The 26232-nt window shown below is 42.1% G+C and overlaps 1 protein-coding gene and 1 long non-coding RNA gene across 2 annotated transcripts in view; one reads left to right on the top strand and one right to left on the bottom strand.

The window, feature by feature from the left end:
* On the bottom strand, window positions 904–23507 carry CLN5 (ceroid-lipofuscinosis, neuronal 5). The gene is made up of 4 exons (XM_005668472.2): window positions 23244–23507; window positions 10380–10545; window positions 8971–9196; window positions 904–3148 (listed from the first exon to the last, which is right to left on the bottom strand). The coding sequence occupies exons 1-4, from the start codon at window positions 23408–23410 to the stop codon at window positions 2637–2639; spliced, it is 1071 nt and encodes a 356-aa protein (XP_005668529.1). The 5' UTR covers window positions 23411–23507; the 3' UTR covers window positions 904–2636.
* LOC110255830 overlaps window positions 23735–26232 on the top strand; it is a 161953-nt gene continuing 159455 nt past the window's right edge. Inside the window, exon 1 of the long non-coding RNA XR_002336699.1 lies at window positions 23735–24361. This is a non-coding gene — a long non-coding RNA (uncharacterized LOC110255830). The remainder of the gene's footprint in view (window positions 24362–26232) is intronic.

Here is a 26232-nt window from a genome sequence, read left to right as displayed (position 1 = left end):
CTCCTGGTTGGATAAATTCTTAAGAAGTACTTACTGGAGTTCCCTTCATGGCTCTATGGTTAATGAACCCGATTAGGATCCTTGAGGATGCAGGTTCAATTCCTGGTCTCGCTCAGTGGATTAAGGATCCGGCTTTGCCGTGAGCTGTGGTGTAGGTCATATACTCGGTTCAGATCCTGCGTTGCTGTGACTCTGATGTAGGCTGGCAGCTGTAGCTCCGATTCGACCCCTAGCCTGGGAACCTCCATATGCTGTGAGTGTGGCCCTTAAAAAGAAAAAAAAAAAAAGAAGTACTTACTTATTTGAATACTGTACACTCTGTTATAGTCACCCGAGTCTAGGTACTTGCAAAGGATTTTCATTTATTAATGTTCTTAGGAACAGTGAAAAATCATGAATGCTTTTTAATATAACTACTAGAATCTTGCTTTAATATTCAAGTTTCATGTACAGATGTCCTCGTCTTCAATGTGGAACCAACTTCTGTGATTTACAGTTAACACAAACTTGTCACAGGAGTTTTTGTTTGTTACCCCAATGCAGTTCTGGAAATCCAAAATACTGTTTCCCCAGAGCAATTTTCCTAAGAATCTTGCTCCATTATAGCCACTAGATGGTGATAATGCAAAGGTCCAAGTTTTCTTGTGATACATTCTAAAGACAACCAGCAAGTCAGAGGCAACAGTGGTCAGAAATGTTTGGCACTATTAACATGAGTCGACAGGCTAAATGACGGGGTGAAAGCACGTTCTCCCTGTGCACACAAGACACCCTCTGTGTGGCAGGCATACTGGTGCAGTGCCTCTCAAGCTGTCTGGGTAAAATAGTGGATTTTTATTTTCAGATTGTGTTTTAGTGCCTGTAGTTTTGAAGAAGAAAATAAAAATAAACTCCTAGACAAAATAAAAGCAAAGACAAGGCACAAGCCCCAGTATTTTTTTATTAGATTCAACAGAAACAAAATTAGTCTCAAATTGCTTTAGAAGTACTTGTCTCCTCACAGACCAGTAACATAAGGTATTCGTAACATGTGGTCCAGGCACTGGTCTGAGGACCACAAAACTCTGAGCAGCGCTGAAACGCCTACATGATAATGCATCCCATTCAGTCAGCAGAACCCGACAAAATGTGGCTCCGTTCCCACTAGCTTTTAGCTGGGTAGCTGAGGAAAGGCTGCACAATCTATCTAAGCCTCAGTTCACTCATTTGAATCAGGTAAGTAAGGTCTATGCTTAGGCCTTTTTTGAGAGTTCAATGATAAAGTACTCGCCTCTTAGGAAGCACCCAAATGTGGGTAGAAACAGTAGAAGTGGTACATGTACATATTAAATACAGGCTTTTTCCTCTGATCTCCGCATCATCATTTTACTGACTGGTATTTTTTTCATGAAACAATGCGTTGAGGTGATCAGTAAACACTCGACCTTGAAGCCTTGTTTGATGGTCTGAACAGAAGCACAGCTACTTAGAAATCCTCAGTAAGAACGTGCCCTCTCTCTAGGAAGTGTACTCTCTCCCACTGTGGGCAGCTCGAGTGGGCGTCAGGAGGACTGCGTGAAGCAGTGGAGGAGGACGGGGCGCCCGTTCAGCCAGACGTATCTGCAGTCACCTACTTCCACGTCCCGTCTAAAGAGCTGCAGCGGCACTGTCCGCCCGCTCAAAGTCTAGGTCATCATTACAAAACCAGGGAGGGTTGGCACATAAACCACCTTAGGCAAGATCAAAACTGGCAGTTTTTTTCTTTGATTAATCACTGTTACCATTTATTGTGACATTATGAGGCCAAACTACAATGGCTTCAATCTTTACAACAATCCTAACAGGTGAGTCATTTTCGAGATAAGAACTAGGCTAAGGTTCAGAAATGTTAAGTTGCTTAAATCACAACATGCCAGTTACCAGCTAGGTCTAAAATGCTAGCCAGAAACCTATACTCTTTATCACTGTATTCACCACATCTGGCAGCATAACCACTCCAGCTATGATGTCCAAACTACTCTTTAAGGATACATTCCTGCTGTATAGCACTGGGAACTATATGTAGTCACTTATGATGGAGAATAATGTGAGAAAAAATGTACTCGGATGTGTGACTGGGTCACTTTGCTGTACAGTAGAAAAGTGACAAAACCCTATAAGCCAGCTATAATGGAAAAAATAAAAGTCACTTAAAAAAGTGTACAGAACAAAATTAAACTATTAGACCTGGTGCCAAAATTTACAAAGCCTGTAAAGTCAACTAAAACTACCAAAAAGTACCAAAATAAGAAAGCGTAACTACCATACCGGAAAAAAGTAGCTCCCACCATGAAAATGTCACTGATAGTAATTTAAAAGCCCTGGAACACCCTATCTATAATTTTAAATTGAGTCCAAACATCTTATATACCCGGTATGAACTATAATGCTCCATAATAACAAAGGCTGAAGATTGAAATCAAGAATCAAGATCACCTAATGGACTCACTTTGGCCAAAACAGAAGAGTTTTAAGCTTCCTTCCAAAAAAAATTCCTGAGAGGTTATTATGTGGTAACTCTGCCCATGTGTATTTTACCTCTCTGCCTCAAAGAAGAGAGGCCTAAGAAATCCACACATGTAAAACCACTCCATGGTAGAAAAAAAGCAGTAAAGGTTTTATAAACCAAAGTATGTTTTGTTTCTTTGAGGTAAAGGGATTTCTTCGTATGTTATTTTAATAAAAGGAAATTTCATAGGTAAAAACCAGTATTCAAAATTATAAAACAAATAAAACTGTCTATGTATAATCACTGCATCAAAAATTTGCAAGAGACTCAACAGAAACTCTTTGGTTGACAAATGTGGTTTAAAAGGGTAATAAAATCTTTTTATGGCTAAAGCAAGAGTCTTGTTTCCTGTTGGCCCAAAAACAGATGTTTCATTTCCCAAATAAGTAGGTTCTCCACTGTAAAGAAATATTCTTGTATAGTTGGTTTCTGTCTTCTTGAATTCGGCCCCAAGTTCAGCCAACTTCTCGTATGTCCTTAATACAAATTTGGAACAGTCGTAGGATTCAAACCATGTCTCTGCCCCCTTTTCTGGGCTGGCTTGAACAGTCCATGTCTCATAATAAATCCCTGTTTCATTGTCCTGTTTTACCCACTGTGCCATTTTGTTAAACATGTTTCCTAGTTGAAAAAACAAAAAACACTATATGAACATCAAAGCTAATCATGTTCGAGTGATATGTTCTAACCAGATTAAGGCCATGAGTACATGAATAAATCATAGCTTCTGAATTTCCAAACCTGCATCTCACAATAGGAATCCAAGTTGAGCCAATTTTTTTTCCATTTTTCAAGGCCCAAAGTATTTCTGAACTGTAAACACTGGATATGATAGGAGTATAAAGAGAAGTCTTACATACTAATTGTATAATCATTTAAGTTATAGTCAAAAGCTAAGTTATGCAGAAACCCTCTTTCTCTACCCCACTCAACAAATCTTGGATTTAGAGGCAACAGAGAAAAGGAAGCATGGGGAAAACTGGAAGAGGGAAGAGTGAATGGGGCAAAGACAGTGTCAGAAAACCTAGGAGAGCGAAACACGAAGCTTTTCTGGGCAGAGCATGATCTGCGCACAGTATGACAGCTGCCCGAGGACAGCTACTTGAGAAGGCGGCACCAAAACCCATCCACCTTGAGTATCTGGTGCTTCCCTTTGCTCCCTGTACCTGAACTACTTCTGTTCTACTTACAACCTTCTTACCTACCACACAAATTCTTCCAGTGAACTAAGCTGGAAATGCTTTTGGCCAAGTTCAGGGATTATACAGACTGCAGGACAGACAACACTCTCTCCCACCACCTTGTTCCAGACCAGAGGAACCTCTCCAAATGTTACCACTACTCTTCATGGTCACGACCTCATCTGGGCCTGAAAGAATTGGTCCCAGCATTTCACTTTGTCACTGTATTTGAGTCTTTCTTAGTTTACTCCACCTTGAGTCCATAAAATCAATACTTCGAGTCCTACAGAATGAATAGAATGGCTACCTTTATCAATTGTATGGTATTAAAATTGTGGAATAATGTAAATCCTGTTTTCTTAGTGTTCTTCAACTTTGAAAAGCCACTGCAGTAATGAAGAGCTAAGACTGCTTCGGAGACACCTGCAATCAATCAATGTTAAAAGGAGGCAAGACTATAAAATGCAAAAAAGTCTTTTCAGCAAGTGGTGCTGGGAAAACTGGAGAGCAGCATGTAAATCAATGAAACAAGAACATACTCTCATACCATACACAAAAATAAACTCAAAAGGCTTAAAGAGGCGTTCCCGTGTGGCGCAGCAGAAACCAATCCAACTAGGAATCATGAGGTTGTGGGTTCGATCCCTGGCCTCACTCAGTGGGTTAAGGATCTGGTGTTGCCATGAGCTGTAGTGTAGGCTGCAGATGCGGCTCAGATCTGGCATTGCTGTGGCTGTGGTGTAGGCCAGCAGCTGTAGCTCTGATTCGACCCCTAGTATGGAAACCTCCATATGCCACGAATGCGGGCCTAAAAAGCAAAGAAAGAAAAAAAGCTTAAAGACTTAAACACAAGACATGATACCATAACAGTCCTAGAAGACAACATAGGCAAAACATTCTCTGACATCAACTGTAGAAATGTTTTCTTAGGTCAGTCTCCCAAGGCAATAGAAATACAAACAAAAATAAACCAATGGGACCTAATCAAACTTACAAGTTTTGCACAGCACAGAAAACCATAAAAAACCAAAAAGACGAAGTTGTCGTTGTGGCTCAGTGGGTTAAGGATCCGACGTTGTCTCTGTGAGGATGTGGGTTTGATCCCTAGCCTGGTTCAGTGGGTTTTAAGGATCTGGCGATGCCAGAAGCTTTGGCGTAGGTTGCAGATGTGGTTTGGGTCTGTTGTTGCTGTAGCTGTGACACAGGCCAGCAGCTGCAGTTCCAATTTGATCCCTGGCCTGGGAACTTCCATGTGCTGCAGGTGCAGCCATAAAACAAAACACCCCAAAAAGACAACCTATGAAATGGGAGAAAATAGTTGGAAACAATGCAACTGACAAGGGCTTAATCTCCAAAATATACAAACAACCACTACAACTCAACAACAACAAAAAATAAACAACCCTATCAAATAAATAGGCAGAAGATCTAAATAGACATTTCTCCACAGAAGACATATGGATGGTCAGTAGGTACAAGAAAAAATGGTTTATATCACTTATTATTAGAGAAATGCAAATCAAAACTACAATGAGATACCACCACACACCAGTCACAATGGCCATCATTTATAAGTTCCCAAATAACAAATGCTGGAAAGGGTGAAGAGAAAAGGGAACCCTCCTGCACTGTTGGTGGGAAGGTAAACTGGTACAACCACTATGGAAAAGAGTATGGGGGTTCCTCGGAAAACTAAATATAGAACTACCATATGATCCAGCAATCCCACCCTGGGCATATATCCAGATAAAACTACAATTCAAAAAGATAAATGCACCCCTATGTTCAATGCAACACTATTCACAATAGCCAAGACACAGAAACAACATAAATGTCCACAGACAGACGACGGGATTAAGAAGATGTGGTACATATATAAAATGGAATACTACTCATCCATAGAAAGAATGAAATAATGCCATTTGCAGCAAGGTGGATGCAACTAGAGATTCTCATACTGAGAGAAATAAGTCAGAAAAAGACAAATACCATATGGTATCATTTCTATGTAGAATCTAAAATATGGTACAAACAATCCTATCTACAAAAACACAGTAGATTACAGACATGGAGAGCAGACTTGTGGTTACCAGTGGGAAGAAGGGAGGGAGTAGGATGGACAGGGAGTTTGGGGTTGGTAGATGCAAACTATTACACTTAGAACGGATAAACAATGGGGTCCTACCATCCAGCACAGAGTACTATGTCCAGGCTCTTGGAATAGATCATAATGGAAGATACTATGAAAAAAAGAATGTACATATATGTGCGACTGGGTCACCATGCTGTATAGCAGAAATTGGCAGACCATTGTAAATCAACTATACTTTAGTAAAAATAAATAAATTTTATTTTACCTTTGTCTTTTTAGGGCCACACTCACGGCACATGGAGGTTCCCAGGCTAGCGGTCTCATCGGAGCTGCAGCTGCCAGCCTATGCCAGAGCCACAGCAACGCAGGATCCAAGCCACGTCTGCAACCTACACCACAGCTCATGGCAATGCCAGATCCTTAACCCACTGAGCGAGGCCAGGGATTGAACCTGCAACCTCAGGGTTCCTAGTCAGATTCGTGCCACGACAGGAACTCCAAAAATAAATAAATTTTAAAAAGAATGCTTTGAAACACATTCCATGATGTGAAAAAAAGGCCAGTGAAGAGGATTAATCAATCACAAGGCAGATGGATAACTTAAAAGATTTAAGTGCTAGCATATGACCAACTTTTTTACAGAATATAATGATCATTTGTTCATATGATCCTATTTGATGTAGAAGGAAGAATTTACAGATAATGAGGTAGTTGGAAGCAGAGACAGGAGAGAAATGAACTGGCCTGGAATGAAAGAACATTTATTACAGCACTGTTAAAAGAAAAATGGACTTTTATATTGTTCAGATGGTTTGGGACACACTGATTAGAAAACAGGAAGAAAGATTAGAAAAAAGCATGATGTACAGTTAAAAGAGTCTCAGATTACATTTAGAAGACATCAATTCTACAAATCAAAACCACAAAGAGATAGGACCTCACACCCATCAGAATGGTTATTATTGAAAAGACAACAAATAACAAGTGTTGGTGAGGATATGGAGAAAAGAGAACCCTCATGCACTGTTGGTGGGAATGTAAACTGGTGCAGCCACTATGGAAAACAGTACAGTGGTTCCTCAAAAAATTAAAAACATAACTATCATAGGATCCAGCAACTCCACTTCTGAGTATTTACCTGAAGAAAACAATGCAATGCAACGTACACAGCACCATTATTTACAACACCTAAGATACAGAAGCAACCTAGGAATGCATCCATTGATAGACGAATGGGTAAAGAAGATGTGGTGTGTACACACGCACACACACATACACACACGCAGGAATATTACTCAGTCATAAACAAGAATGAACTCTTGTCATTTGTGACAACACGAATGGACCTAGAGGATATTATGTTTAGTGAATAATTCAGAAAGAGAAAGACAAATTACTGGATGATTTCATACAGTATATAGAATCGAAAAATAAAACAAATGAACAAACAAAATAAAATAAAACAGACCTATAGAGAGCAAACTGGTGATCATCAGAGGGGAGCAGAGTGGGTGCAGGTGGGAGAAAGAGGTGAAGGGAATCAAGAGATATAAACTTCCAGTTAAAAAATAATTAAGTCACAGGTTTTTAATGCAAAGCACAGGGAAATGTAATACTGTAATAACTTGGAATGGTGACAGAAGGTTACTAGACTTAAGGTGATAAGTTCCTAATGTATATAAATATTGAAGGTTGTATGCCTGACACTAACACAATATAGTATGTCAATTATACTTCAAGTTAAAAAAAAAAAGGAAAAAAAATTTAAAATAAAAAAGACACCAATTCTATCCAATTCTATTCCTGGTTCTACATTCAGCTCTGCAACCTTAAGAGAAGGTAAGTCACACAACCTGGCTGAGCCTCAATTCCTCATGGGTAAACGGAAGAAGAGTAACTCATTCTCCCGCTGAACTGTGAGATCACATCCTCAGAAATGCTCTGTAAAGAGCGGCATGAGTGGAAAGCATGCTAATTTCTTCATGGATTATGATCAAGGGGCCTCCAATGCGTAAGATCATATATGTTTTGGGAAGCAATGTGGTGAAGTGGTCGACTGGGAGTCTGGGGTTTATAGATGCAAACTATATATAGCACTTGGAGTAGATAAGCAATGAGATCCTGCTGTACGGCACAGGGAATTATTATCTAGTCCCTCAGGATGGAACATGATGGAGGAAAATGTGAGAAAAAGAGTGTGTGTGTACATATATATGTATGTCTGCCTGGGTCACTTTGCTGTACAGCAGAAAACAAACAAACACTGTAAACCAACTATAATGGAAAAAATTAAAATCATCAAAAAATAAATAAATAAATAAATAAAATGGTCAGTAGGGCCTGACTGCCAGGGTTGGAGTCCCACTTCACGTAGTTGTGTGACTTTTACCTCACTGTGCCTTGGTTTCCCCATCTGTAAAATGGTGAAAATCATAATGACTATCTCAGGGGTTGGGGTGAGGATAAATGCTGTGATATTCATGTTCACGAAAGCACTCAGAACACTGCCAGGCCCACATGAGTGGTAGTTATGACTATTTCTTGATATAAAAACATTTTAATTCATTATCACTAAAAGCCTTTTTCCAGTTACAGTTAACAGGTCCTTTAATCAATTATTTTTTTAGGCATTTTAGGGATTTACTTCTACTACTTTATTTAGAAAGTCCAACTGTAGGAAGCTTTTGATCATTTATTTTTACCGTGAGAATAAGGAAGATAATCTAGAGATAAGGCGAAGTTTTGCCAAGAGTAACAGTTTGGGTGAAAGGTTAATGCTTCCACAGTGCATTTTATAAGGTGAGCTCTCAAGAGCAGAACTGGAGTTCCCGTTGTGGTTCAGCAGTAATGAACCTGACTAGCAACCATGAGAATGCAGGTTCCATCCCTGGCCTCGGTCAGCGGGCTAAGGATCCGGCGTTGCCATGAGCTGTGGTGTAGGTCACAACAACCTCTCAGATCCTGTGTTGCTGTGGCTGTGGCACAGGCCAGCAGCTGTTTCTCCAGTTTGACCCGTAGCCTGGGAACCTCCGTATGCCACAGGTGCAGCCCTAAAAAGCAAAAATAAATACATAAGTAATAGAACTTGGTAAACTGCCTCAGTGAAATTAATTTCTATCATTTGGCTATTGATGAAACCATCAAATACTGCCATATTTTTTGAAACTTACCTGATATGGTTGCAACTAGCACTAATGTCCCATTTTCTTTCCAGTGATTGTCATCAATTCCTTCAAAAAAGCAGGCAGCTCCTTGATTACACCAGAAAGGGGCATTCATTTCAGGTCGGAGATGGGGAAACGTGCAGTTTCCAAGTTGGAAAAGTTCATACCATTCCATGGTGTAGTTCTTGTCAGTTAAAGTGCTTCTGAATCCAATGGCATCATGCATAATTTTCTGTGTAAAGATCAGACATGTATAAAGCACTGGGGCAGTAACCACTGTTTCAGGAGCCAGACGGGAGAAAATGTGGCATCACAACGGCGTATCAAGTAGGGCGGCTGTTTGTCTTCCCCGTTGCTATTCTCATGCCTACTCTGTAGCTCCTCAAACTCCCGGCCTTCATCTGCTCTGGTTTTGGCCACTGCAGCTCATCTCAGATAGGAAGGATGAAGGCTATGTGAGCACAGTCAGAATTTCCTTACAGCTTATTATGAGTGCAAGAAGCCTCCATGCCACAGATTCAGGAAGGATCTCAGCACCTTGAGGTCACGAGAGGCTCGAATGGTGAGCTAACCAAGGAAAAGTATGTACAACAGGGACTGGAAAGTGATTCTTTCTTTTCTCTTTCTTTGCTTTTTTTTTTCCCTTTCATTCATTCTTTCTTCCCTTGTTTTAGCTTTTTGGGGCCGCACCCAAGGCACATGGAGGTTCCCGGGCTAGGGGTCTAATTGGAGCTGTAGCTGCCGGCTTACACCACAGGCACAGCAACACCAGATCCGAGCCATGTCTGCAACCTACTCCACAGCTCATATCAACACTGGATCCTTAACCCACTGAGCAAGGCTAGGGATCGAACCCTAGTTCATGGTTCCTAGTTGGATTTGTTCTGCTGTACCACTAAAGGAACCCCCCCTTCCTTCCTTCCTTTCTCTTTTCCTTCCTTCCCTCCATCCCTTCCTTCCTTCTTTCCTTCCTCCCTTTTTCCCTTCCTGCCTCCTCCCTTCCTTCCTTCCTAGAATTTAGGTATAGGAGTTGGGTTTGGATTCAGAATATTAAGAGGGAATAAAGCAATTGCATTGATTACTGTCATAAACACAAAATCTGGTGATTTTTTTTTCACCATCCATTTTAAATTTGTTAAGAGGAACACCAATAAACATGCTCTAAAATGAGCCCTCTGGAGTTCCCTGGTGGCCCAGTGAATTAAGGATTCAGCATTGTCACTGCTGTGGCTCAGGCTGCTGCTGTGGAGTGCATTTGATCCCTGGCCCCAGAACGTCCAAATATCAGAGGCATAGCCAAAAAAATAAATAAATAAATAAATAAAAATAAGCCTTCTAAATAGTGATTATTCCCAAGTCCACCTAATAATCAAATCACTTATCTAACCCGTTACAGGATCAAGATGCAGCCTTACCAAGTGTCCCAGGAGGTCTCCATATTTAAATTCCCACACTGGGGCTTGTAACCGGAAGACTTCAATGACGTCATCATCCTTCATTACTGGAATGGGGGAGCCCGTGGGACAGAAAGTGTATTTAGCTTGACAATATGGATCTGGTTCTGGACGGAAAGAAAAGCGTCTAAAAAAAAAAAAGAAAGAAATCATCAATGTAGATTATAGCAGGAATTTGGCTCTTCTTGCAGATTTTAGAATCCATTTTTTTTTTAATTTCACTGTCAATAACATTTTTAGAGAAAATATTCAAGGCTCAGCCCACAGTGCATAAATACACCTTTTATTTGTTATCCTGTGAACAAACTTCAATGATGTTTTTAATAGCAAATAATACATTAAAAGCACTTTGATAACTGCATCCTTCCCAGGTCCCTACTCCCACGGGGAGTATTCTGAAGACGGGGACCAGATCTGAAAATGTTTATACCTCCACATCTTATTTAGCAGATATATTTACTGAATGCAGGAATATTTTTCTTTTCTTTTTTTCTTTTGTCTTTTTAGGGCATATGGAGGTTTCCAGGCTGCTGGCCTATGACAGAGCCACAGCAATGCCACATCCGAGCCGCATCTGTGACCTACACCACAGCTCACGGCAACACCGGATCCTTAACCCACTGAGTGCGGCCAAGGATCGAACACGAAACCTCATGGTTCCTAGTCAGATTCATTTCCACTGCACCACGATGGTAACTCCAGGAATATTTTTCAAATGATATTTAACTTCCCACATAATCCATGTTAAGATTATTAAAAAATAATCAAAATTAAATAAAACATATTTTATATATATATTTTTTTATGGTCGCACCTGTGGCATATGCAAATTCCCAGGCTAGGGGCTGAAACAGAGCTGCAACTGCTGGCCTACACCACAGCCACAGCAACGCCAAATCCAAGGAGCCACACTTGTGACCTATGCCACATCCTGTGGCAACACCAGATCCTTAGTGCACTGAGCGAGGTCAGGGATCAAACCTGCATCCTCATAATATTAGTCAAGTTCTTAACACGCTGAACCACAGTAAGAACTCTATTAAGAATTAGCCACGGAGATGGCATTATGAAGGTGGAATAGAAGGAGTGGAGCTCAACTTCTCTCCTAAAAACAAAATTTACAACCAATGCTGTGCGATCTTCAACCAAATGGACCGGAAACTTTCAAAAAGATATCCTACTCCGGAAGACAAAGAGGAGGCCACATCAAGAGGTAGAAGGAGCGATTACGTGATATAAGCAACCCCATACCTCCCAGGTGGGAAGGCCCACAGACTGGAAAGTAACTGGTTCACAGAGGTTCACCTACAGAAGTGAGAGTTCTAAGACCCACATCAAACTCCTACCAGTGGGGATCTGGCACTGGGAGAAAGAGCCCCCAGAGCATCTGGCATTGAAGGCCAGTGGGGCTTGTGTGCAGGAGTTCCACAGGACTGGGGGAAATGGAGACCCCGTTTTTAAAAGGTACACACAGACTTTCATGTGCACTGGGTCTCAGGGGAGAGCAAAGTCTCCATAGGAATCTGGGTCAAACCTGACTGAGGTTCTTGGAGAACCTCCCGGGAAAACAGGGGTGAATGTGGCTTGTTGTGGAGGAAACTTTTTTGAAACTTACCTGATATGGTTGCAACTAGCACTAATGTCCCATTTTCTGTCATAAACACAAAACCTGATGATTTTTTGGAAGCAAAGCTCTCAGGAGTATTCATCAGCATGTCTTTCTCTGGAGGTGGCTATTTTTGGAAAATCTGGTCCCAACTGTCAGTCTGTGCTGAGAAGCCCCAGGGCAAACAACAATCCAGGTGGATCACAGCCCCACCCATCAGTAAACAGGCTGCCTAAAGACCCCCCAGGCACACAGCTACCTCTAATCTCACCCAGAGAAAAAGCCCCACCCATCAGAGGGATGGGAATCAGCTCCACCTACAAGTGGGCAGGCATCAGTTCCTCCCAGCAGGAAGCCTGCAGCAAGCACCCCCCCCCACCCCTTACCAACTTCGGCCACAAGGGGGCCAGACACCAGAAGTAAGAAAGGCTACAACTCTATTATCTGTAAAAAGGTCACCACACCAAAAACCTATAAAAATGAAAATACAGAGAACTATAACGTAGATGAGAGAGAAAGAAAAAACCCAGAAAAATAGCCAAGTGATTAGGAGATTCTCAGCCTCCTGAGACTTTAGATTGTTGATGCTGAAGATGATGCAAGACATTGGAAATAAACTGGAGGCAAAGATGGAAAATTTACAGGAAACACTGAGCAAAGAGATACAAGACATAAAACATAAACAAGAAGAGATGCAAAATACAATAACTGAAATAAAAAAATTCACTAGAAGCAGCAAAGAGCAGAATACAGGAGGCAGAAGAAGGAAGAAGCGAGGTGGAGGACAGATTAGTGGAAATCACAGATGCGGAACAGAAAAAAGATTGAAAACAAATGAAAGAGAGTCTCAGAGAACTCTGGGACAATGTTAAATGCATCAACAACCATATTATAGGGGTGCCAGAAGGAGAAGAGAGAGAGAAGGGGACAGTAAAAATATTCCAAGAGATAATAGCTGAAAACTTCCCTAACATGGGAAAAGAACTACTCACTCAAATCCAGAAAGCACAAGTACCATATAAAATAAACCCAAAGAGGAATACACCGAGACACATGTTAATCAAACTGACCAAAATTAAAGACAAAGAGAAAATCTTGAAAGCAGCTAGGGTAAAGAAACAAATAACATACACGGGAACCCCGATAAGGTTATTGGCAGAAACTCTGCAGGCCAGAAGGGAGTGGCATGATATACTCATCGTGATAAAAGGAAAAAACCTCCAACCAAGATTACTTTTCCCAGCGGGCTCTCATTCTGATTTGAAGGAGACATCAAAACCTTCACAGATAAGCAAAAGCTAAGAGAATTCAGCAATACTAAACCAGCTTTACAACAAATAATAAAGGAACTTCTCTAGGCAGAAAAGAAAAGGGCTTGACAGAAACAAAAATACCACAGATGACAAGGCTAACCAATAAAGGTATATATACAGTAAAGACACAAAACCATCCATGTACAATTATGCCACCAAAATCAGAAATCGTGAGAAGAGGAGGGTACAAATGCAGGACACTGGAGATGCACTTGCAATTAAGAGCACACAACTTAAAACAATCTCTTATACATATAGACTCTTATATCAAAACTTCAGAATAACTGCAAACCAAAAATCTACAATTGATACACAAACAAATAAGAAAAATCAACACAAATACAACACTAAAGATAATCAATGAACCACAAGAGGAGAGAACAAGAGAAGGGAAGAAAAAAGAGCAACAAAAATAAATTCAAAACAATTAATAAAGTGGCAATAAGAACATACATATATCAATAATTACCTCAAATATTAATGGACTAAATGCCCCAGCCAAAAGACACAGACTGGCTGAATGAATACAAAAGCAATACCCATATATATGCTGTCTTCAAGGGACCCACTTCACTTCTACGGACACATACAAATTGAACATGTGAGGATGGAAGAAAATATTCCATGCAAATGGGAATCAAAAGAAAGCTGGAATAGCAATATTCGTATCAGACAAAATAGACTTTAAAAATGAAGAATATTTTAAGGGACAAGGAAGGTCACTACATAATGATCAAAGGATCAATCCGAGAAGATGTAAAAATTTTAAATACCTATGCACCCAACACAGGTTCACCACAATATATAAGGCAACTGCTAACAACCTTAAAAGGATGAACTGACAATAACACAATCATAGTGAGGGAATTTAACACCCCACTTACCGCAATGGACAGATCATCCAGACAGAAAATTAATAAGGAAACATAGGCCCTGAATGAAGCATTAGACCAGATGGACTTAATAGATATTTATAAGACATTCCATCCAAAAGCAACAGAATACACATGCTTCTCAAGTGCGCATGGAATGTTCTCTAAGATTGATCACATCCTGGGCTACAAATCAAATCTCGGTAACTTTAAGACAATTGAAATCATATCAAGCATCTTCTCTGATCACAATGCTACATGACTTGAAATCAACAACAAGAAAAAAACTGCAAAAAACACAAACACGTGGAGACTCAACAACATTGTACTAAACAACCAATGGATCACTGAAAAATCAAAGAGGAAATTAAAAAATACCTAGAAGCAAATGACAACAAAGATATGACACTCCAAAACCTATGGGATACAGCCAAAAATGTTCTAAGAGGAAAGTTTAGAGCAATACAAGCCCACATCAGGAAACAAGAAAAAGCTCAAATAAACAAGCTAACTTTACATCTAAAGCAGCTCGAGAGAGAAGAACAGACAAGATATAAAGTTAGAGAAGGAAAGAAATCATAAAGATCAGAGCAGAAATCAATGAAATAGAAACAAAGAAAACTATAGAAAAGGTCAATGAAACGAAAAGGTGGCTCTTTGAAAAGATCAACGAAATTGATAAACCCTTAGCCACACTCATCAAGCAAAAAAGAGAGAGGACTCAAATCAATAAAATTAGAAATGCAAAAGGAGAAGTAACAACACACATCACAGAAATACAAAGGATCATAAGAAACTACTATATGCAACTATACACCAATAAAACGGAAAACCTAGAAGAAATGGACAAATTCTTAGAAAAGCACAATCTTCCAAGACTAAACCAAGATGAAATAGAAAAGATGAATGGACCAATCACAAGAACTAAAATTGAAACTGTGACTGAAAAACTTCCAACAAACATAAGTCTAGGACCAGATGGCTTCACAGGAGAATTCTATCAAACATTTAGAGAAGAGATAACACCTATCCTTATGAAACTATTCCAAAAAATTGCAGAGGAAGGGACACTCCCAAACTCATTCTATGAGGCCACCATCACCCTGATACCAAAACCAGACAAAGATACCACAAAAAAAGAAAACTACGGGCCAATTTCACTGACAAACATAGATGCAAAAATCCTCAACAAATACTAGCAAACCACATCCAACAATACATTCAAAGGACTGTAGATCATGATCAAGTGGGATTTATCCCAGAGATGCAAGGATTCCTCAATATCTGCAAATCAATCAGTGTGATACACCACATTAACAAACTGAAGAATAAAAATCATATGATCCTCTCAATAGATGCGGAGAAAGCCTTTGACAAAATCCAACACCCATTTCTGATAAAAACCCTTCAGAAAGTGGGCATAGAGGGAAACTACCTCAACATAATAAAGGCCATATATGACAAACCCACAGCTGACTTCATTCTCAATGGTGAAAAGCTGAAACAATTCCCACTGAAATCAGGAATAAGACAAGGATGTCCTCTCTCACCACTACTATTCAACATAGTTTTCGAAGTCCTAGCCACAGCAATCAGAGAAGTAGGAGAGGTTAAAAAAAAAAAAATCTAAATTGGAAAGGAAGAAGTAAAACTATCCCTATTTGCAGATGATATGATACTGTACCTAGAGAATCCTAAAGACTCAACCAGAAAACTGTTAGAGATCATCAATGAATTTGGCAAAGTTGCAGGATACAAAATTAATACACAGAAATTGACTGCATTTCTATATACTAAAAATGAAAGATCAGAAAGGGAGATTAGGGAAGCAATCCCATTTACCATCGCATCCAAAATAATAAAATACCTAGGAGTAAACCTACCTAAAGTGACAAAAGACCTGTACTCTGAAAACTATAAGACACTGATAAAAGAAATCAAAGATGACAGAAATAGATGGAAAGACATACCATGCTCTTGGATTGGAAGAGTCACTATTATCAAAATGATGTTACTACCCAAGGCAATCTACAGATTCAATGCAATCCCTATCAAATTACCAAGGACATTTTTCACAGAACTTGAACAAAATATTTCAAAGTTTGGAAGCACAAAAGACCCAGAATAGCCAAAAACATCCTGAAAAAGAAAAATGGAGCTGGAGGAATCAGGCTCCCAGACATCAGACTATATATACTACAAAGTAACAGTCATCAAAACTGTATGGTACTGGCACAAAGACAGAAATATAGATCAGTGAAACAGGATAGAAATCCCAGAATTAAAACCACACACCTACAGCCAACTCATCTATGACAAAGAGAGAAGAATATACAATGGAGGAAAGACAGCCTGTTCAATAAATGGTGTTGGGAAAACTGGACAGCCACATGTAAAATAAATTAGAATACTTCCTAACATCATACACAAAAATAAAATAAAAATGCATTAAAGACCTAGATATAAGACCAGACACTATTAAACTCTTTGAGGAAAACAAAGTCCACTCTCTGACATAAACCACAGCAACATCTTCTCAGACCCACCTCCTAGAGTAATGACAATAAAAACAAAAATAAACAAATGGGACCTATTTCTGCACAGCAAAGGAAACCTTAAACAAGATGAAAAGACAACCCATAGAATGGGAGAAAATCTTTGCAAATAAATCAACTGATACAGGATTAATCTCCAAAATTTTACACTTTCTACAGCTCAATACCAAAAAACAACCCCATTAAAAAATGGGCAGAAGATCTAAACAGACAATTCTCCAAAGAAGACATACAGATGGCCAAAAAACACATGAAAAGATGTTCAACATCACTCATTATTAGAGAAATGCAAATCAAAACCACGATGAGGTACCACCTTACACCAGCCAGAATGGCCATCATCCAAAAGTCTACAAACAATCAGTGCTGGAGAGGGTGTGGAGAAAAAGGAACCCTAGTACACTCTTGGTGGGACTGTAAATTGGTGCAACCACTGTGGAAAACAGTATGGAGATGCCTCAGAAAACTAAAAATAGAACTACCATTGGATCCAGCAATCCCACTCCTGGGCATTTATCCAGAGAAAACCATGACTCAAAAAGACACATGTACTCCAGTGTTCACTGCGGCACTATATACAATAGCCAAGACATGGAAACAACCTAAATGTCCCTTGACAGAGGAGTGGATCAAGAAGAGGTGGTACATATACACAATGGAATATTACTCAGCCATTAAAAGGAATGAAATACAGCATTTTTAGCAACAAGGATGGACCTAGAAATTATCGTGCTAAATGAAGTCAGTCAGACAATGAGACACCAACATCAAATGCTTTCACTGACATGTGGAATCTGAAAAAAGGACAGACTGAACTTCTTTACAGAACGGACTCATAGACTTTGAAAAACTTATGGTTTCCAAAGGAGACAGTTTGGGGGGTGGAGGGATGTGCTGGGTGTGTGGGATGGAAATCCTATAAAACTGGATTGTGATGATCATTGTACAACTATAAATGCAATAAATTCATTAAGCAATAAAAAAAGGGATATAAAAAAACAAAACAGGTGGTGCTGGACCATTTGGATATGCATATGAATAAAAAAAGGAAGATGCGGTATATATACACAACGGAATACTACTCAGCCATAAAAAAGAACAAAATAATGCCATTTGCAGCAACATGGATGGAACTAGAGACTCTCATCCTGAGTGAAGTCAGTCAGAATGGGAAAGACAAATACCATATGATATCACTTATATCTGGAATCTAATATACGGCACTAAATGAACCTTTCCACAGAAAAGAAAATCATGCACCTGGAGAATAGATTTGTGGTTACCAAGGGGGAAGGGAAGGGAGTGGGAGGGACTGGGAGCTTGGGGTAAATGGAGAATGCTGCCTTTGGGATGGATTAGCAATGGGATCCTGCTGTATAGCACTGGGGACTCTGTCTAGTCAACTATGATGGAACATGTAATGTGAGAAAAAAGAATATATAGAACATGCAATGTGAGAAAAAAGAATGTATACATGTAAGTGTAACTGGGCCACTATGCTATACAGTAGAAAAAATATATATATATAAATAAAAGATTTAAAAAAAGAAAAAAAGAAAAAAAAAGAATTAGCCAACATCTCCTTCAACCAGTATGTATGTATGTATTTTTAGGGCTGCACTTGCGGGGTTCCCAGGCCAGGGGCTGAATCAGAGCTGTAGACACTGGCCTACGCCACAGCCACAGCAATGCCAGATCCGGGACTTGTTTGTGACCTACACCACAGCTCACAGGAACGCTGGATCCTTAACCCACTGAATGAAGCCAGGGATCAAATCTGCATCCTCATGGATCCTAGTCAGATTCGTTTCTGCTGCGCCACGATAGGAACTCCATTGAGGATCTACTACTATAGCGGAAGGAGGGAAACAAAACTTAACATATTGCTCCCTTCCTCAAGGAGCTCTGGGGTGGAAGTTGAGGGGGGGGTCTGGCAAAACATTACATAAGCAGTGAAGTACAGTGTGGTAAGTACTAAACCAAAGGAATATACAAAATCCTGGGGGCACAAACCAGACAGAAACCATTTGTACCTGATGTGGGATGTGTGGGGGTGAGACGTGTAAGCAGAAAGGTTAGGGAGTTCCTGGAGAAAGAGAACCAGGAATGGTTTTCTTGACCGAAGAGAATCTATTTTAGCCTAAGCATTTTGTGATCTAAGCCTGCCTACAATGCTTAGAACAGGGTCTCAGTAATTAATGACTTTAAGCAAACAAAGGAAGGCAGAACACAGAAAAGGCCATCAAACAACAGTGCAGTGATAGAGCAGAGTCCTAGTTCCTTCAGCTCTTTGAGTCGTGCAGAACCTAAGGCCCTGGAGGATGAAATGGTGATGTTGACTCTCCTGACTTTAATCAGCTAAAGCTTGGACTCTCTGGACCTTTGTGCAGGCTCAAGCCCTTCATGAATATGCATGTACCCTTAGCTTAAAACTTCCCCAGTTTTGCTGTTCCAGGAGATACTGCTTTGGGAAAGCTTCCCGGTGGTGGTCTCCTTAGTTGCTGCAAGTAACAACTTCGTTCTCCTGCGCTTTGGCCTGGTTGTATCATTGGGTTCCACACCCACCAAGAGGTGAACCCAGTTTTTGGGTAACAGAAGCGCAAAGAAAGAGGTGAAGACCTGGCCTAGGTTTTTTAAATACTTTAGCAAGTTAGTACAGAAAAGGAGAGAAAACACTAAATATTTTAAGACAAGCATGGCATGCTAGAAGTGTCTCAAGTACGTAAAGAAGACTAGAATTCAGGCTTCAAGGCAGGACTGTCATCCTGCCCTAATGGCCTAATTTAGGCGCGCCTTGGAGAGAGTGTGGGTTTGATTCCTGACCACTGTAATAAATGGAATAACCTTAGAAAAAAAAGTCACATGAATTTTGTAGTTTCCCAATGCATATAAAAGTTATGTTGACACTGCACTGTGGCCTATTAAGTGTTCAGTATTATTACATCTAAAAAAACAATGTACATATCTTAATTTAAATACACTTGGGAGTTCCCGTTGTGGTTCAGTGGAAACGAATCTGACTAGCATCCATGAGGGCGCATGTCCAATCCCTGGCTTAACTCAGTGGGTCAAGGAGCTGGCGTTGCCATGAGCTGTGGTGTAGGTTGCAGACGCGGCCCTCACCTGGTGTGGCTGTGGCTCTGGTGTAAGGCCGGCAGCTGCAGCTCCATTTCAGCCCCTAGCCTGGGAACCTCCATATGCCATGGGTGCAGCCTTAAAAGGACAAAAAAAAAAAAAAAAAAGTTTTACTGCTAAAAAATGCTAACCATCACCTGACAACACAGGGTTGCCACACATTTTCAGTCTGTAAAAAATGCAGAATTTGAGAAGCGCAATAAAATGAGGTGTGCCTGGTAATGTGAAGGGCACCCAGCCGTTGAAGTCCCACAACTGGAAAGGGCTGAGCCTGGCACAGGGCTTCAGGGGTCTCAAGCAGCAGATGTGACAGAACTGAATTTGTTCTGAAATAAACCTTATTTTATGAATTAGAAGAGGGAGGGGAGAGAGGCTGAGAGGTCAGTAAGGTGGTCAGGGCAATAATGCAACAAGAGAAGAAGGGGCCTGAGGCCATGGCAATAGGACCGGGGGACTACGGTGAATTCAGGTGAGCAGCACCATGCCACGGCACCTCCCACATTTGGCACTGGGAGTGATGGATGGAAGAGAGAAAGAAGCTGCCTCTGTCTTCTCAGAGTCCTAGATCCCTAAGGCTCCTAGCCAGATCTACTGTTTTATAGTCCTAACACGAGGACAAAAATGTCTATTTTAAGAAGGTAACAAAATCTGGGTTTAGACAAAAATATTAACAACCCTCCTAAAAGTTTAAGAGAACTGGATCTACCTGTTTTATAGGTGCTTACCTGGTCTAAACAAGTAACTATATATAGGTTTCACCTGCCCACAGCAAACTATTTTACATCAAAGGTAATTTCAAAAGTATATACACACACAAAAAAACTTTACGTAAAAATAAAACTTGTATGTTACGTCAAAGGTAATTTCAAAAGTATATATGTATATATATACACACACACATACACACCCACACACAAAAACACATATACATATACATCTAAACAAATAAGTAACTATATATAGGTTTCACCTGCCCACAGCAAAATCTATTTTACGTCAAAGGTAATTTCAAAAGTATATATATGAGAAATAGCAACAATAACAACAACAACAACAACAAAAAAGACAAAAGACAAAAAAAAAAGAAAAAAAAAAAAAGGAGTTCCCGTCGTGGCGCAGTGGTTAACGAATCCGACTAGGAACCATGAGGTCGTGGGTTCGGTCCCTGCCCTTGCTCAGTGGGTTGGCGATCCGGCGTTGCCATGAGCTGTGGTGTAGGTTGCAGATGCGGCTCGGATCCCGCGTTGCTGTGGCTCTGGCGTAGGCCGGTGGCTGCAGCTCCGATTCGACCCCTAGCCTGGGAACCTCCATATGCCACGGGAGCGGCCCAAGAAATAGCAACAATAACAACAACAACAACAACAACAAAGACAAAAGACAAAAAAAAAAAAAAAAAAAAAAGTATATATATGTATATACATACACACACATACATGTGCCACGTCTTTGGCATGCAGGAGTTCCCTGGCCAGGGATTGAACCCTTGCCACAGCAACGACAATGCTGGATCCTTAACCCAATGAGCCACCAAGGAATGCCTCTAAAGTATGACATAAGTGTGAACTTAAAGTTAAAATTTTATTATGGGGATTAGATGAAGGCACTATTTAATACTTGAAAATTTAAAGAAACACAAGAAGTCATAGTCAATACTCTGCCCTTAAATCAAGTAGTTTTGGATTTCCAGTCTCTTCCTTGTTTTATTAAGTTTTACTTTTTCCTTAACATTTCATTAACATTTTCAAGAAAAGCAGGTTCAAGGAGTTCCCACCGTGGCACAGCGGAAACGAATCTGATTAGGAACCATGAGGTGGCGGGTTCGGATCCCTGGCCTCGCTCAGTGGGTTAAGGATCCAGCACTGCCATAAGCTGTGGTGTAGGTCGCAGAAGCGGCCTGGATCCCACGTGGCTGTGGTGTAGGCCAGCAGCTGTAACTTCGATTCGACCCCTAGCTTGGGAACCTCCGTATGCCTCGGGTGTGACCCTGAAAAGCCAAAAAAGGGGAAAAAATAATAAAAAATAAAGAAAAAGAAAGAAAAGCAGCTTCAAACTCAAAATTTCTCTTGGAGTTCCCATCGTGGCGCAGTGGTTAACGAATCCGACTAGGAACCATGAGGTTGCGGGTTCGGTCCCTGCCCTTGCTCAGTGGGTTAACGATCCGGCGTTGCCGTGAGCTGTGGTGTAGGTTGCAGACGCGGCTCGGATCCCGCGTTGCTGTGGCTCTGGCGTAGGCCGGTGGCTACAGCTCCGATTCAACCCCTAGCCTGGGAACCTCCATATGCCGCGGGAGCGGCCCAAGAAATAGCAACAACAACAACAAAAAAGACAAAAGACAAAAAAAAGACAAAAAAAAAAAATTTCTCTTTACACGTGTATCAAGGAAAACAAAGCACTGCAAGCTATTCAGTGAGCAGAAGACACTAATTTTGTATCCAGAATTGACAACAGCTGCCATTGACGAGATTTAATCTCCTCAACAAACCTGAAGTTATTTCTAACTTTCTGACTCAGACCTGTGGGCACAGAGATACTGAGTAACTTTCCCAAGGTCACACAGCTAGTGATGGTGGAGACTGACTTGATTCGCAGTGGTCAGAGTCCAGAACTCGCTCGCGACGACTAGGTTATCCTGCCTCCCAACTCACTATTTTGTCATCCAAAATAGTTGTGCGCTTTCAAAAGCTGCTGGCCTTTCCCCCGCCTGAGGTTGACACCAGGCTTTCGTTTTCTCTGTTTAGCCATCTCCGACAATACTCTTCTGGATCAAAGGCTCATATGTGCTTCATATGCCCTCTCTGTCCTCAGCTTATGACCAACGTCCTATCTCCAGGCTGAGGACAGTGGACAAACGAGGTCACCAACCGAGCGGGCGAGGGGATTCCCGAGACACCAGACTTTTAGTGCAAAAAACGGGAAGTCCCAGCCAAACACAGACCAGCTGCGTAAGGTGGAAAGTGAGCATGCAAATGTTATGCAGTCAAGATAACTAATGAGGGCAAGACATAGCAATAACTGCGTTACTAAATGTCTCTCCAAATTATTCAGAGTCAGTTATTTGTGTCCGAAAGTCAGACCGCGAAATAACATTACTCCCCTTGTCTTTCACGATTCGGGACACCCAGAGCCTAGGTCTTCTGGTAACCTGCTCAAAGGTCCCGGGAGGAGAGGAGCCCCCAGGGCGCCGCGCAACCAGCAGCCACGACTCGGGATTTCTCCACCCTGTTCCACGCCCTGCCCTCAGGGTGGCCGGGCGCTGCCCTGCACAGCCGCGTGACTGGACCCAGAGCCACACGGCCACACCCCCACCTACACCCAGCCCGCCGCGCGCGCGCCCGCGCACTCACTTGTAGGGCACCGGCCACTGGCGCAGGGAGCGGCTGCCTGCTGTCGCTGCCACCGCGGCCACCAGCCAGAGCAGGGCCGTGCCCCAGTTCCAAGGCGCGCGCCCCAGGGCTACGCCCGCGCACCGCCGCACCCCGGCCCCGGGGCCGGTGCTCGCGGCGGGCACCATGAAGAGGCTCCGGCTGCTTCCGGTGCCTCCCGAACCGGGCAACGGCGGAGGGCAGGCGAGCTGAGCATGCGCAGGCGGCGGGGCCGCTCGCGGCCCCGCCCTCTGCGCCCGGCGTCCTGACAGAGGATGCGCTCCCCGCTGCTGGGGACGCCGCCCTGAGCGTCGGGGTGCGAGGACTCGGGTCTCCGCGCGGCCCCGTCTCCTCTCGGAGGCTGCTGGACTTGGGCGACCCGAAAAGCGCTTCGGGCGGGCTCCCGCGAGCACCGATGCAGGCCGTGGGTCACCTTTTTCTCCACTGTTATTGCCCAGTTCTTTTGGCCTCGCGTCTCAGTTTAAGGACGACCGCTTCTGTGGAGCCTTGGCTGACCTCCCTCCAACCACAGTCTCCAAAACCAAACCGAAAATCCAGCTGTGGGCACTTTTGGATTCTCTAGCCCTGAACTGTCACCTGGTCCCTCAGGGCCCAGACTAGGCGACAGCACACATTGAGTGAAGGAGACTTTTTGGGGGAGGTCAGTGCAGCGAGGAAGACAGTCATGGGGGAGTGACTGCTTCCCAGGAGACCAAGCCAGTGTGACAAAGGCCACACTCAAAATTTACAGCCCAGGCTGCTACTCTCAGGCTGTCAATCCACCCCGCCCACCTTCCCCGAGGTCCTCCCTTGTTTGGATTTACAACTTCAGTTGGAAGAAGGTTCTACAGTACTCGGTCTTCTTTGACCCTCCAACCACCTCAAGAAAACAGTGGGATCAACTGTTGTGCTTCTGAAGAGACCCTCATGGCCTGCTGTGTTCTCATGTACAGAGGTTGACTGTGTCTAGAAACAGTACATTAAAGGCATGGCCACTTACAGTCACTCGTTTTCCAAGAGGGCGGCCTAGGTAACTCTTAGGCCGGGGCTTTCCAACGCCTTCACTTCACCCACAACACCAGTGAACCATCATAATATTTGTAAGTATATTATAATGAGTAGGGTGTCTGCAATGGCCAGAGGTGACCACCATGACCCTTGTGGGGTGGGGTCGGGGAGGGTTGGGAGCCTCACTGGCCTTCCCACTCCTGCCAGGCCTCCTGAGGGTTGATGACAATTGTTCCTCTCTACACACACACACACACACACACACACACCTTTGTCCACTTGCCCCACCATTTTGGGGAGTTCTGGGCAGGTTCAGGCAGGGCATCATTTATAAACACTCACCTAAGAATTTAGGTGGCACCAATCCTAGCCCTCTTCCATTTACTGTCACCACTTCAACATCACCAAGCTAAACTGGTTTCTCCAAAGACCCACTCAACATGAGAGGAAAACTCATCCTAGCAGTGAACAGACAGGTACTGTCTGATTTGAGGAGCACCTGGGGGATTCTGAGTGGGCCTCAACTCCAGCATGGCTTAAAACTAAATGAAGCAGCTCTCAAGAAATAGTATAGCTTTTATAAATGAGAGGACCAGACGCTAGTGGGCCACAGTGGAACTTTCGATTTCCCAGAGCTACAAAAACAAGCTTCAGGTTGACCTCTGTTAGTGGCGGGGATCTCCCCTCTTGGGTCTGCAGTCCCTTCACTCTGTGTGCAGGGAGCTCTAATGGTGAGAAAACGTTTCCTCATATTAGCCCTAACTCAGCCTCTCGGTAACTCCCATCTGCTCTGCTCTGGTTCTGCCTTCTGTTCCTCTTGGCTAGGACCCCAGCACCCCAGGCTAAGGATGTTTGTAGACTACTATTGCCTGATCCATCATTGGACTGGTTACTGCTCTCTAGTCTGAGATTTTTAAGCTTTGAGGACTCAACTACAGACTGAGTTTTAAACCACTGGTTTCCCTTTTCGAATTAGCCTAAGATCACCATAGTGGCACAGTACCATAGTCCACTAAAATCAGGCTAATCAACCATTGCTTTGTGATAGACTGCACACAGAGGAACTGTGTGACATCTCCCCAAACAATGGATAAGACAGAGTTTTCGGATTCTGAGGTAAGGTGGGATTTAGGTGAAATTTAAATGAGCAGTATTCTGGTAGACTCAAAGCAAAGTTGTGTGTCAACACACAGAGTCAATGCGCAGTCTAGGTGACAAAGTGGACCTAGGGTCCTATTTCCATGGCAACTAAGATGGAATTTTGTGTCTAGAAACCCCTTATTGGAAGCTCTGCACCTGGGCTGTAAAGGTTATAATTGAGGCTGCTCTTCTGTGTCAAGTGATTGAGAATCTCCAGACAAAAGTGAGGTATTTCATTCTTTTAAAAACTTTTTTACCTTTTATCAGTATAAATTTTTTTCATTTATAAAAGTTTTATTGAAGTAGAGTTGATTTACAAGGTTGTGATAATTCCTATTGTACAATAGAGTGATGCAGTTATACATGTACACACATGCATTCTCTTTCAGATTCTTTTCCCACATAGATTATCACAGAATATTGGGTAGAGTTCTCTGTGCTATACAGCAGGTGGGTGTATCATTCTTACTTATGTGATTTCCGACCAAAAAAAAAACCTCTCAGTTTTTTTTTTTTTAATTTTATTTATTTATTTATTTATTTATTTTGCTTTTTAGGGCCACACCCGCATCATATGGAAGTTCTCAGGCTAGGGGTCCAGTTGGAGCTACAGCTGCTGGCCTACACCACAGCCACGCCAGATCTGAGCCGCATCTGTGACCTACACTGCAGCTCATGGCAACACCGGATCCTTAACCCACTGAACAAGGCCAGGGATTGAACCCTCATGGACACTAATCGGGTTCATTACTACTGGGCCACAACAGGAACACCAAGATTAATGATTTTAATCGTGGAAATCCAGATATGGGAAGAAGCCACA

The sequence above is a fragment of the Sus scrofa genome, chromosome 11, assembly GCF_000003025.6.
Source record: "Sus scrofa isolate TJ Tabasco breed Duroc chromosome 11, Sscrofa11.1, whole genome shotgun sequence".
Taxonomy (NCBI): Eukaryota; Metazoa; Chordata; class Mammalia; order Artiodactyla; family Suidae; genus Sus; species Sus scrofa.
The sequence above is the reverse complement of the archived record's forward strand: the minus strand, read 5'-3'. Positions and strand labels throughout refer to the sequence as shown.

Coding starts and splice junctions, on each gene's coding strand:
- CLN5 (XM_005668472.2), bottom strand. CDS start 23,410: ATGGTGCCCGCCGCGAGCACCGGCCCCGGGGCCGGGGTGCGGCGGTGC. Junction 9,197..10,379: donor GAGACCTCCTGGGACACTTG/GTAAGGCTGCAT, acceptor ATCTTTACACAG/AAAATTATGCATGATGCCAT. Junction 3,149..8,970: donor GCTAGTTGCAACCATATCAG/GTAAGTTTCAAA, acceptor TTTTTCAACTAG/GAAACATGTTTAACAAAATG.